At 40.6% G+C, this 12,862-nt stretch overlaps 1 protein-coding gene across 1 annotated transcript in view; it reads right to left on the bottom strand.

The window, feature by feature from the left end:
- The window catches only part of PHLPP1 (PH domain and leucine rich repeat protein phosphatase 1), a 205,094-nt gene that overhangs the window by 85,707 nt on the left and 106,525 nt on the right, over positions 1-12,862 (bottom strand). The window contains exons 2-3 of the mRNA XM_081951854.1: positions 6,069-6,269; positions 1,540-1,661 (exon numbers count right to left, since the gene is read on the bottom strand). Coding sequence (XP_081807980.1) covers positions 1,540-1,661; positions 6,069-6,269 — 323 coding nt within the window. The remainder of the gene's footprint in view (positions 1-1,539; positions 1,662-6,068; positions 6,270-12,862) is intronic.

Below are 12,862 nucleotides of genomic sequence, written 5' to 3'. Positions count from 1 at the left end.
AAGTTCTTAGAAAAGATTCCATAAAACACTTCAAAAGCTAGTTCAGAAATTTTTAGAATAATCAATGCTTAACAGCAGACCAATCTTTTCTCAAAGGTTTTCAAATCAAAAACAAGAATTTTATTATGGACTGAAGTGATTTACCGTCTCACCTTTTTCTTAAATAAATATGCCTTTTTAGTTACAATTTAAACATCTGCTGCATTTCTTACAAACATTTGCATTTCCATAATACCAAGGAATGTGTTACTGTTCTTTTTTTCTTTAAAACACGGCTTTAAAGTTTGCCTATTTCTACACTGGCTTATACTAGCAGGTTTATATATTTCAGCATTCAAAGCAAAGAAGATGTTGCTGTGATTACAGAACGAAATGGGCTTACATTGGCAATTTCCCAAACCAGCTGAACAAAGAGAAAGCACAGGATGGTACCAAGTAATTATGTGCAATCGGGAACTTAAAAACACCAGTAACTTCCAATCCTTTTCCCTATACTTGTGAATGTCATTGTTTCCCTTGCTTTTCAGTGCAAGACATTACAATTAATTAAGACAACTGCTACCTCAGTGAAAGGACAGCCAGAATTAACGTGGCCACATATCTCTAACATGTGATTCTCCATAGGAGCTTAAACCAATTCACACAGCACTTCTTTCTCCAATTTCCCCCACAAAAATTAACTTGTGAGGCAGAGTGATATGAGAGAGAAGTACTGGCTGAAAGTCACTCAGTGAGCTTCCATAGCTGAGGTGGATTTGAATCAGCATCTCCCCTTTCCTAGCTTCCTGCCCAACAGCATAACTATTGCACCATGCATTATACAAGTCTATCCACAATTCACAGTTATAATATATTCTGGGCAATGAAGAGAGGAAAGGAAACAAAAGAGATGGAGACTATCATTGGATTGTTGAAGAGCTTTCACTTGGAACTGAACAAAGGTAGTCCTTGACTTATGACCGGTTGCTTAATGACTGTTTGAAGTTATGACAGACTCTTCCCAACAAGGACTTACAACCCAGTTTCACTTCCTATGTTGCGCGCACCTGCGCACACGCCCGCCCCCCCCTGTGGTTGCATTTTGGACACTCAGCAACCAGTGAGTGCAGCATCTGGTGTTACATGACCATGGTTTATGACGCTTTTTCCAGAAACAGGTGTTTACTTCCAGTTTCTGGCAAAAATTGGCCAACAGCAAACAATGGATCCACTTAACAACCATGCCATTTGCTCATAACCATGTCATTCACTTTATAATTGTAGCATTCACATAATGCCAACTATATCAACCATCCTGGTTTCTTCAAAAACAAATCATGAGTTCTAGCCCCACCTTAGGCATGAAAGCCAGCTGTATGACCTTGGGCCAGTCCCTCTCTCTCAGCTCAACACAACTCACAGAGTTGTTATTGTGGGAAAAATAGGAGGAGGAAGGAGTGCTAGGTATGTTTCTTGCTTTGAGTTATTTATTTAAAAAAGAATAAAGGCAGGATATAAGCAAATAAATACCAGCGATCTGCAAAACTATAAAAACATTACCTTTGAAGCTTGCCGAAGCCATCGCAAGTACTCAGTGAAAGTGTCAAAGCAGATATAGTAACTCTGACTTTGAGGTCCAGATGAGCTAAATGCTAAACAGTGCTGGTGCTTTTTAACTTCTTCTACCTGCATAGGGATGGATGGAAATACATATATTTTAAAAAAACATAATTTCTAAGAGAATTAAACTTCTAAAATATTAATTAATTAAAAATACAGTTAAGAAAAAAAAGCTGCAAGGATAAATAGGCTGTCAACATAACAAAAGAAATGTATACATTTAATAAAAAGAATATGAAATTTCAAATTTTAGCTCATTTCAATGGGCTAAACAATCCAAAAGTTATAATAAGTCTTCAGATCATATATCTGAGATTAACCTTCAAGTAATATAATGGGCCATAATTTCAAATACATGATACATAGGATTTAATTGTTAATTAAACAGTTTTAGAAAAATTCTCAATAATCCATTTTATTGCCAGACCTTTTTAACTAACAAATTGTCACAAAAATTACACTTTTGTTTTTCCTATTCATTGCATACACCGGAGGTCCCCAATCCCAGGGCCACAGACCAGTACCAGTCTGTGGCCTGCCGGAAACATCCCCGTCCATGGAAGACAATTTTTCTTCTGAAGCTAGAAGAAAGGTTGGGAGCCACTGGCATACACTATCTTTGGATGAATGCGGATGTACAAAGCTGAACTTCAAGTACAGCAGTATGTCGGCTATACTCCTGATGTAGTGTTGAACATAAGAATTAGCTGGTTTCTTCAAAGATACAATGAAAATGCACTGCCCGATCTCTATTTTGATTTCCAAGAATGTTGCATATCAGATTGTAACTTGTCTCTTTGCTAATAAAGAATCAAATCCCTTATGATAGATAAGGTTTACCAAAATCTAAAAATGTTCTATGAAAATCTGGTGTGCACTAGAATAACAATATAGAGGTTTTTTTCAAACCAAAAAGATTATATTCATGTTTTCAAGGATGAATGAAGAGTTCAAATGAATTATGCTTTTCATACCTATCTGGTCAAGTGTTCTCTTTCCTAGGAAACCCCCAAGTAAGGTATTAGGACTTGCTCATCAAAGAATACTGGAAACATTTGCTTCTAAATCCTTAAGTACTATATCTATCAGGTTTGGTAGCAACAACCGGAGTACGTTTTGCAAAGAAGCAGTTCTGCTCACTGTAATTTGCAATACAATTTTTAGAGGAAAAGTATCCACTCTTTTGACATGCTAGATCCATGATGGCGAACCTATGGCACGAGTGCCACAGGTGGCATGCGAAGCCTATTCTGAGGGCACGTGAGGTGTTGCCCTGTCAGCTCCAGCATGCGCTCCAGCATGAAAAAGGGTCACCATCACTGTGCTAGATCAACCTTCCATATCTTGATACTCTCCAATATCCATGATGAAATAGAATATGGGAGGATTGAGCATTCAACATGTTTGGAAAACACCATTTTAACTGTATGCTGAATACATACAATTTTTTGAATGCCTAATAGGATACCAGGACAATTTAAAAGATGTAAACTTGTGCCTTTTGGAAAATGCTCCTTTCTCCACAGGGAATAACACAATGACCAGGTTGCTGAATGCAATCCGGATAGTATTCTGCCAGCAAAGGAACCGAATTATTGGTCAACCTGTGGTTGTGTCTCAAGCAAAGAGATCCTTTCTACAGAAAATGCACTGAGTGGCTGTGTAATCATCCCAAGGACTCACTGGGCAGCATTAATGAAATCAGCAATGGTTTAAAACACAATTTCTCTTCCCATGCTTGTAACTCTTAGTTACTATGCAGTGAGCACAATTTATAGTATTAAGAAACTCTGGTCACTTTGTGGCTTCAATGACAGGACAACAATGTTGATCATTGAACTCCACTTGGTTGATAGGAGATTTCTGCTTCTAGATGCTCATAAAACTGGATTATTCCATGCCCTCAGAATACTTTTTACGTTCTACAGCTCATGTCAGAATCTCACAGCCTAGACAGACCGATTAGGTCAACAGAGTGTGATTTAAATGAGGTTATATATGTCTAAGCATCAAATTGAAATGATTTGGGTCTCGCAACAACAAATGTATGGATTAGTTGGCCCCACTAGAAATACACCGTGGGTGCATGAGATTATGCCTATAGCCACTGATTAAAAGCCCAGGTCAGGATTTTTTGATTGGGGAATGGTATGCTATCTATGTTCCCAACTTGTTCTCCAAGTTTTGGTCAGGTGCCATCCCTTCATCCTCGGAAAGATTCTCCTCTCTGATTTCCCCCTCTTCTGAAATTGATTCCTGATCCTCCTGGTCAGGGGCCAGTGAAAAGGCCTCCTCTGCAGGTGTGACAGCCATCACTCCTGTTGCGCACCTAGGCATGTCCTGTGCAGCCTGTCCCTGCTTCTGCTGTAACCCATCTGCGATGCCCTTTTGGATGGCATTCGCAATGATGTCTTGCATGCTGGGCAAGCACATAGCTTACCAGTTGCGCAGGGCAAAAGCACTGTGAGGTAGAGGGCAAGACTGATTCCTCCAGTTCTATAAGCCCAACATAGTTCTCCTGATGAGGTGGGGACTGCAAATCATGCGCACACCCCCATATGTCAGATGTATCTATAGGGAAATGTAGATTAAGTGAAGCCTCCCTATCATCTCTGCCTGCAGGAGAAAATTGAGGCACATGTCCTGGTGATGAACCTTGGCCCCTGTCAGATGGCAATAGGGCAGGAGTTTTCTGGGCACTGGCCTTTTTATACAATCGCTCTAAGGCCCTGTCCTTCTGCTTCTCAAATCTGAAGGTGACCTTGGAGGCCTTCTTAATCCTGGCTGCTCTAGCAGCCCCCTTAGCATTACTCCTGCTTGTTTTACTGGCCCCACTCCTCTCGCCAGCGGAAGTAGAGGGGTCCTGATGGCCATCTGGAATCCCTGCCTCTGAAAGTGATGAAGGTTGTGTCTCTGTTATGGTAACAGTGGTTACCCCTGGCTCAGAATTACTTGCGGTAGCCATTTTGAATGCTCTGGCAAGGCTATTCAGTGGACACAAAATGGCAGTTCATGTCCTTTTTGAAACTGCCGTGGTACAATCAAAGGCTGAGGGGAGCAGCTACTGTCCTGGGGCTGTGTGGGTGCTCTGCGGCCGCAATTTGACCTGCGGATCGCCGCTCTACTTTGAACAGAAGCAGCGGGGCGCTCCACCAGCCGGCTTCCCCTCAAGGCTTTTTTTCCCACTTGCGCGGCTTACCGGCTCTTCATGATTTATTTTAAACCGCTCGCAACAGCTGCGGCTCCTTTGAGGTGTTTACGGCTCTCCTAGCTGCTCCAAAAGCCTCCGCTGTCTGTGTGAAGCCTCTGACCTTGCTGCAAGCCGTGCTGATCGAGTTTGTAAGGGGTGGCTGTCAGGCGCCACCAGGCAAAGCACGGAGCTCAGCCAGGCACGAAATTTGAGAGGCGAGAGGAACAATTGTCTGAGGAACCTTCACTTGATGTTTTAACAGAAGGATTGCCAGCCTGAAGGGCTAGAGGCGGAAAAGACCGCCTCTGGGAGGCTCAGGTCTGTTCAAATATTTTGATAAAAATCAGCTGGTAGAAATGCAATAATAGATTCTTTTAAAAGGTGATAAGGTAGAAACTACTGAATAACATACCTGTCCTCACTGAGGGACTGAGTCGAAAGCTGGGTCTGCCTAGCAACAGAGGCGTGGCTTAACAACATCATCAGACTCAGTCCTATCAGTGAGTGGATGTTGTCAACCCAGTCTGGATGCTACCTCCACCGCTATGGAGAATATGCCTATATCTCCATGAATAGCCACTGATTAAAAGCCCAAGTCAGGATTTTTTGATTGGCGAATGGTATGCTATCTATGTTCCCAACTTGTTCTCCAAGTGTAGTGGAAAATCAATCACTGTCCTTAAGAGCAAACTATGTGCAAAATATAAAATAAAATGATGTGCAAAACAAACCCCTTTACAAATAAATACAAAATGAGTATGCCATCTAAAAACAATAATTGCATTATCATTTGACCAAATAAAGGAGACTTTAGAGAAACTGAAAATCTCATTGGGACATATCCTATTGTACAAAGATGGAGATTTATACAGTTACTTATATCAATTCCCTTGCCTGAGGCTGCTGCTTGATTTTAAATTTGCTATTACAGATTCTAGGTTTAATTATTTTGTCTATTAGAAGCTACAGATACACACGCATAGCTATACTAATAATGGTTTTGACATGTTATCTTTTCCTATGCAATTGTTTTTGAGCAAAAATTACAAATACAGATGAGTAAGCATTCTTAAGATTACAAATGTCCTCATAATTACTCCCAAACATGATGTGTTTTATTTAATACTGCTCTTGCATTTTTTTTCTTGGTTTGTTTAACTCCTCATTACGTTAGTTTTAAAATATGTGATTTTGATGATGCATTATTCATTTTAATTTTAATAAATGTAGACACACACACACACACACACACACACACACACACACTGAAATTGTCAACTTGCCTTTCCACCAATTAAGGGGAGCACATGCATTTTTCCAGTCTGGCTTTCTTTCACCGATGATACTATTAGGCACGTCCCGCAAAGGATAACTTGGCGTCTTGTCCATCTGTTGACCGGCAAATGCATTTTCCCTTTTCTAACATTGTACATTCCTGAGAGCTGAATCCGTTCAGAGTTGCCAGTACTGTTGGGCTTTCCTGGAATGGAAACAGCAAGTAACTTTATCAGTCAGAGTGCTTTTCCAATTATTCTTCAACATGCTCTAGATAGCACAACAAAATGAAGACCATATCCCCAAAGACAGATACAAAGACCAGCGTAATTCCAAATACATGAAAAATTATTGTCCTACCAATTGCTTTTTAAATTTTTAGCTGCAGGAATATTTTTAAGGATAATAATCTTCATATATAAATAATTATGTGGATATAAAAGTCTATGGACAAATTTGCAGATTTGATTGCCAGGGAAAGTAGCTTAAATTGCCATCAGAAACATGAAAAGATATCAAAAGATGCAGGACAAAAGTCAACGGTCCCACACTGTGGTGTCTTTTACTAGATCCCAAACTCTGTTATCCCAACATAAGACTGAGTCGATTACTTGACAGAGGTTCTAAAAAACAGAAAAGGTTTAATTAGATATTACAATCACATTGGGGTGAATACCTAAACTTTCAACAGCAACAAAAAGATCCTCAAGAGATTAAACTATTAGTAGAAAGGCTTCTGAAGAAAGAACTTAGAGTACCAGTGTACTGATTCACTGCTCAAAAGAAAGCTCTTTAATGAACACAGTTTGCTTCATCTCTGAACCCTTTAACACAATATGTCAATCAGAAAGGTCGGCAGTTCGGCAGTTTGAATCCCTAGCGCCGTGTAACAGAGTGAGCTCCCGTTACTCGTCGCAGCTTCTGCCAACCTAGCAGTTCAAAAGCATGTAAAAATGCAAGTAGAAAAATTGAGAACCACCTTTGGTGGGAAGGTAACAGTGCTCCATGCGCTTTGGCATTTAGTCATGCTGGTCACATGACACAGAGACATCTTCGGACAGCACTAGCTTTTTGGTTTTGAAATGGAGATGAGCACTGCCCCCTAGAGTTGGGAACGACTAGCACATACGAGCTAGGGATAAGGTTTACCTTTACCGCACCAAAATCATTTGATTATGATGGGACAACTCTCACTTGTATATTAGAGCAGCAAGATTTTCTTCCCACATATGTTGTAGTATCCACCATTTCTTTACACCATTTCCTTACTAAGAAGGCCAAAGGTGAAAAATGTGAGAATGCTACACAACATTCCTGCTATAGGAACCATGGAAGATACGTTAGGATAGCATTGATTAATGAGACAAAGCAAACTCTGCCAAAATTTTGCCGGATGAGCAATTTTCATTCATCGTTTGTTCTGGCCTCCATTTGACTCTTGCCATGCAGTGCCTATGGCTGATCTACAAAAGTACAGAGTCCAATATTTCAGGAACATATTGCCTGTACTAGCTGGATGTCTGCATCACAGAAATGGTATTTCAATTAATTCTGGGCACATGGTCAAGATATGCCCAATAAGCAAGGAAGACATTTCTCTCTGGCCCCAACTCAATCAAAACTGTTTTAAAATTTTGCAAACAGAATCTTCATATTCCATCAGACTTAATAAAATTGAATGAAATACAACATAGTAAAAGTAGGATTACTAGCAGTACCTATTTACTTTAGTAGACTAATCCAACGGTGATATGATAACTTAAGCTAGAATGGCCAAACGATACTCCGTAAGTTACCGTGTTTCCCCGAGAGCAAGACAGGGTATTATTTTCTTTTGAAATAAGCACTTGGCCTTATTTTCGGGAAGGTTTTATTATTTTTGAGGTGCAGGATGTGGCGAGCGTGATGACTTCATGGTTGCTGCTGTGTTACAATATTTTCTTGGACCAGTTGATTGGCTTTTGAGCGCATGGGGAGGTCTTATTTTCAGGGAAATGGTACAAAAACAAAACTGGTCCTGTCATAGTACGATTTATAAGCTGACAAGTGTTTCAAGGATTTCATTTTAAAAATGTATTTAAAACAATCAATAGAAAAAAAAATATTCCCTTTGATTTTTTGGCTTCTGTTTAATGTTACTAAATTATGCCATCATGAAGCAAAATCATTTGCTTTTCAACACACAATTTATTTGGGATTGTGAAATATATCCCAAACCATACCCAGGATCTTGGTAGCTGGCTGGTATAACTTTATTTTATTTATTAAATTTATATGCAGTCCATCTTGCTATCAAGCAACTCTGGGCGGTCTACAACATGACCAAGTCAACAATGTAAAATGTTAATATAATTTAATATTAAAATCAACACAATTAGTAAAGATAGGGGCTAGTATGCAACAAGTTAGAGGTGATGTCTTTTTTTTTTAACTCACTAATCACCTCCAGTATGGGACGTGCCTATTGGGACCTCAGGCCAATCAGCAAAGCCAGGTTTTGAGGCCCTTCTGGAAGACCAACAGGGTGGGGGTGGATCTTGAGGGCCACAATGTTCCAGAGGGAGGGAGCCACGGCAGAAAAGGCTTTTCTCCTGGACCCCGCCAGCTGGAATTCCTTGACAACAGGGTCGAAGAATAGATAGGTTATTAAATATATCTAATATAAGAAACATACTTTTTATGTACAAAAAACATTTTAAAAATCTATGTACATCAGAATCTGTACATATCACCTATAGATATTGGGGAAGAGATCAGATACATCAAGGCGCAGTGACAAAACATCAAGAAATCTGGATATAAAAACACGGGCAGGTGTCAGATTCTAATACGCAGAAAAGGCTGGTCTCTTCGTTTTGTTATCCCAAGTTGCTCTCTATCACTACGATGACTTAATTTTTTTCCTCCAGTATACAGTTAGTTTGCAGAAACATAATTTGTTCTGGTAACATTCAGTGAAATGCCCACTCCCAAACTGCTGCTACGTAAAGCACAAAACAAAATACAAAGAAGGCAATTCAGGTCAACCCTGTCAACTACAGTTGAACAACTGTAGTGATTAATTTTTAGGACTCATCCTGCAGTATATAATATATATTTATATATTGCCAATATATAAATACTACAAGTTTGACATTAAGGTTCTTTTGCTTATCTCATTTTTGGATTTGCAGGATAATTTCATCAAGTGTTTAAGTTATTATAGCACAACAGGTGAGGTATCCTTATTCTTCTTGCCCAGTGATGGCTAACCTTTTCCGGACTGAGTGCCCAAGGTGCCCACGTGCCCCTGTGAATGCACCCACATTCCTCCATGAATGCACCTGCACACACCTGAACCCAAAATGAAATGCGTGTGTGGCCCCCACATGTGCCCCATGCATGCATTCAGGGCCTATGCATGCACCCCGCCCCCACGCACGTGGTCCCTTGTATGCACCCACCCCTCATGCATGCGCACACTGTCCCCCTTTATGCACCTCATACATGCATGTACATCCCCATATGCACCCAGTCCCATGTGCATGTATGCACACGCAGCCCCCCTGCATGCATCCTTGCCCTGTGCATGCATGAGTGGCCCCCATATGCACCCCTCATGCACACACACATGCCCCTGCATGCCCCCACCTCCGTACATGCTCAGCAGCTGGCCGGCAGGAGGAGTGCACACATGCGGCGGAGCTGAGCTGGGGCGACAGCTCACATACCCACAGAGAGGACATTGCCTATGTCCTATGCCCACAAAACATATTATATGTACCCAACTCACACTAAAAATAGGAAAAGGAAAAACTACTTGCTCTGGTGTGTTAAAAGTAATCAACATGTTTAATTACATGACAGTCAAGTAATTAAACAAGGAACTGCTAAATGTAAGAATTTTATTCCCCTAGAATCCTAAAATAAAATCGTTGTGAAAAGATACAAAGGTGAGAGGTTTAAAATATAATTCAATTTGAAAGCCAAATCTTTGAAGAACTAAAAGCTGTAATTATGAAGTAGAACTGAAGAGGAGACTTTCCCAGAGAAGAACTTAAGATATGAAGGAGTCCGAGAAGACAGAAGTGAAATAAATATACTGTCAAATTATAACCTATTCTCATCTAACAGAACCACCTTGTATTCAACTTAAACACTACTGTATAATTGTTGATTTAAACATTGCTTTAGGCAAAGGATATGTATAAACTAGCTTGAGTTTATTGCTTTGTACCTAAGAGTTATTTGATACCTCAAAGTTTTAATTTGTCTAATATGCATAGCCACTTCTATGCTTTTATAGAATCTGTCAGTCAATTACTGTTTGAATACCATACATTCATGTTTCATAATTATATTAAAATTATAAAGTATAACTGGTCTTAAAACAACTGCAAATAATTGGTATTACCTTTCTATCGTGCGTCCAAGATGCTAAAAACAGGCCAGATCAAGCAACTCAGTTAAGTTCTGATACCTACTCCAATCATAGTAGCATTGTAATATGATTACAAGACAACTCCTATCCCTAGAACCGTGATGGCAAACCTACATCACGCGAGTCCTTGCCCAGCTCAGGTTCATCACGCATGCATACGTGTCTCCCGCTGGCCAGCTGATTGTTGGGTCTCTGCAGCGCATGTGGGAGATGTGCGTGCCTACGGGGGGGAGTGTCACACGTGCATGCACAGGGGTGAAGGGGACTGCAGGGGATGCGGCGCTGACCCACGGTCCATTTTTGGTCCTAGGAGGCTTCAGGGATGCCTGCTAGGTCCAAACAGGATTGTGGAGGGTCACACACATTCATGGGAGGGCAGGGAGTGTGGGGGATCACATGGGAGCAGGGCACATTGCATTATGGGTTTGAGCACGGCACGCGATTTCAGCATGCGAGGAGAAAAAGGTTAGCCATCACTGCCATCACTGCCCTAGAGCTTTCACAGTGACAGATTTCTCATCATCTACTGTTTCTTCATGTTTCTAAGCACACACAATTTTTATGCAGCATGCTTCAAAAAACATATAAAGATGTAAAAGTACCTTGGATTGGCTATTACAGACATACCATTTCTTTCTAAACTTTAAAGGAGAATATTAGTATTAGCACTGATGATGTTACCTAGTTTGAGTAACAAAACGTCTGCAAGAAAATAAGAAAGCTTAGAGAGGACCAAGGACCCGTCTTTTCTAACTCTGCCCCAAGTCCAGCCTTTCAATGTAGAAACTTCAGACAAACATAGAATTATGTTTGTATATCTACTCTCGAGCACAAAATACAATGTCTTCATTCCTCATACCTCAAAAAAGATGATTGGGTCAGTCTACCAAGACAGGAACTGTAAGGATTAATTAAAGTAAGGATAAAAATATTCTGATTTTCAAAGCTATATAGGAAAAGCACAGATTGTGCGGGCCAAAGGACATGGCTCTCCTAATCATGTTTTATTTTAAAAAGGGTGGAGGACTTGTGGCCATCCAGATGCTGCTGAAGGATGATGAGGGATGTTGAGAATTCTGGTTTGGCAACATTTAGTGGGCTAGAAGATTTCCCATGCCTATTTTAAAAGAAATGGCAAATTACTTCCTTTTATGTATATCAGGGAATGCCTGCCAAAAAAAACAGAAGTGGCATTAGCATTTCATCAGTTTCAATGGTGAAACTGAATTTCTTGCTCTTTTTAGCCCCAAACAAATAAAACCAGTATTCTATAAAGTCAGTCCTCTGCTGTAGCTGCCAAAAAAGCTAAAGTAGTTCTAGGCTACATCAACAGAGAGATCGCATCAAGATCATGGGAAGAGATAGTACTGCTTCATAATGCAGTGGTGAGATCGCACTTGTGATTCAAAAAAGATGCTGAGGCCGTAGTGCAGAGAAGAGCAACAAAAATGATAAGGGTTTTTTTAGACTAAATTATGCAATGAATTAGGCAGGAGTCCTCAATTTCTTTTAAACAGAGGGCCAATTCATAGTCCCTCAGACTGTTGGGAGGCCGGTGTGGCTAGATAGTCCTGTGACTGGGTGGATGTGGCCAATTTAGCAGTCAATTAAACAACAAACTTTACTGGGGTGGAAAGCAGTTAGTGAAGGGATGAGGCTACCTTGGGTTGTATGTAAGGTCCCCCCCCCTCTCTCCCTCCCTCCCTCCCTCTCTCTCTCTCCCTCCCTCTCCTTACAGGCTGAGGAGGCCAAAAACAGACCCATTTTGGCCTCCTCAGCCTCCAGAGCTACTCTGCCATTCAAAAATGGACCCATTTTTGCCCTTCCAGGGCCTCCATGCATCCCATTTTTGGTCTCCAAAACCACTCTGCCGCCCCAAAACGGGCTCCTGAGGCCTCCACGCGTCCCACTGTTGGCCTCCAGAAGGCGAGTGAGGGCCGGCAGGTAGGTGGGGCAATGTGGGTGTGGCAGCATCGTGGTCCCTTGTGGGCCAGATTAATGGCTTCAATGGGCCATAGTCTGAGGACTCCTGGGTTAAGGGAACTAGGTAAGTTTAGCCTAATGAAGGAAGGCTGAGGGGAGACATGATAGAAATATTCCAATACTTGAACGGCTGTCACAGGGAGGCAGGTGGATAAAAATTGATATTTAAAAAAAAATAAAAAATGATTTTATTTAAATCAGATTTTTTAAAATTTAACTTGGGTTTTTTATTTTATTTTTTTCAAATTTATTTTATAAAATGCTTTGGAGTAAAAATCTATCTAAATGTAGTTTTCTATTTAAGATAAATTCATAATTTAGTTTATTCAGCATGAAGTAGAGCTTAGTTATGTAGCATGAGGCTCTATATTCTGCAATATTGGGACTGTCAGTGA

The sequence above is a fragment of the Natrix helvetica genome (assembly GCF_964273705.1).
Source record: "Natrix helvetica genome assembly, chromosome: 4".
Lineage (NCBI taxonomy): Eukaryota > Metazoa > Chordata > Lepidosauria > Squamata > Natricidae > Natrix > Natrix helvetica.
The sequence above is the reverse complement of the archived record's forward strand: the minus strand, read 5'-3'. Positions and strand labels throughout refer to the sequence as shown.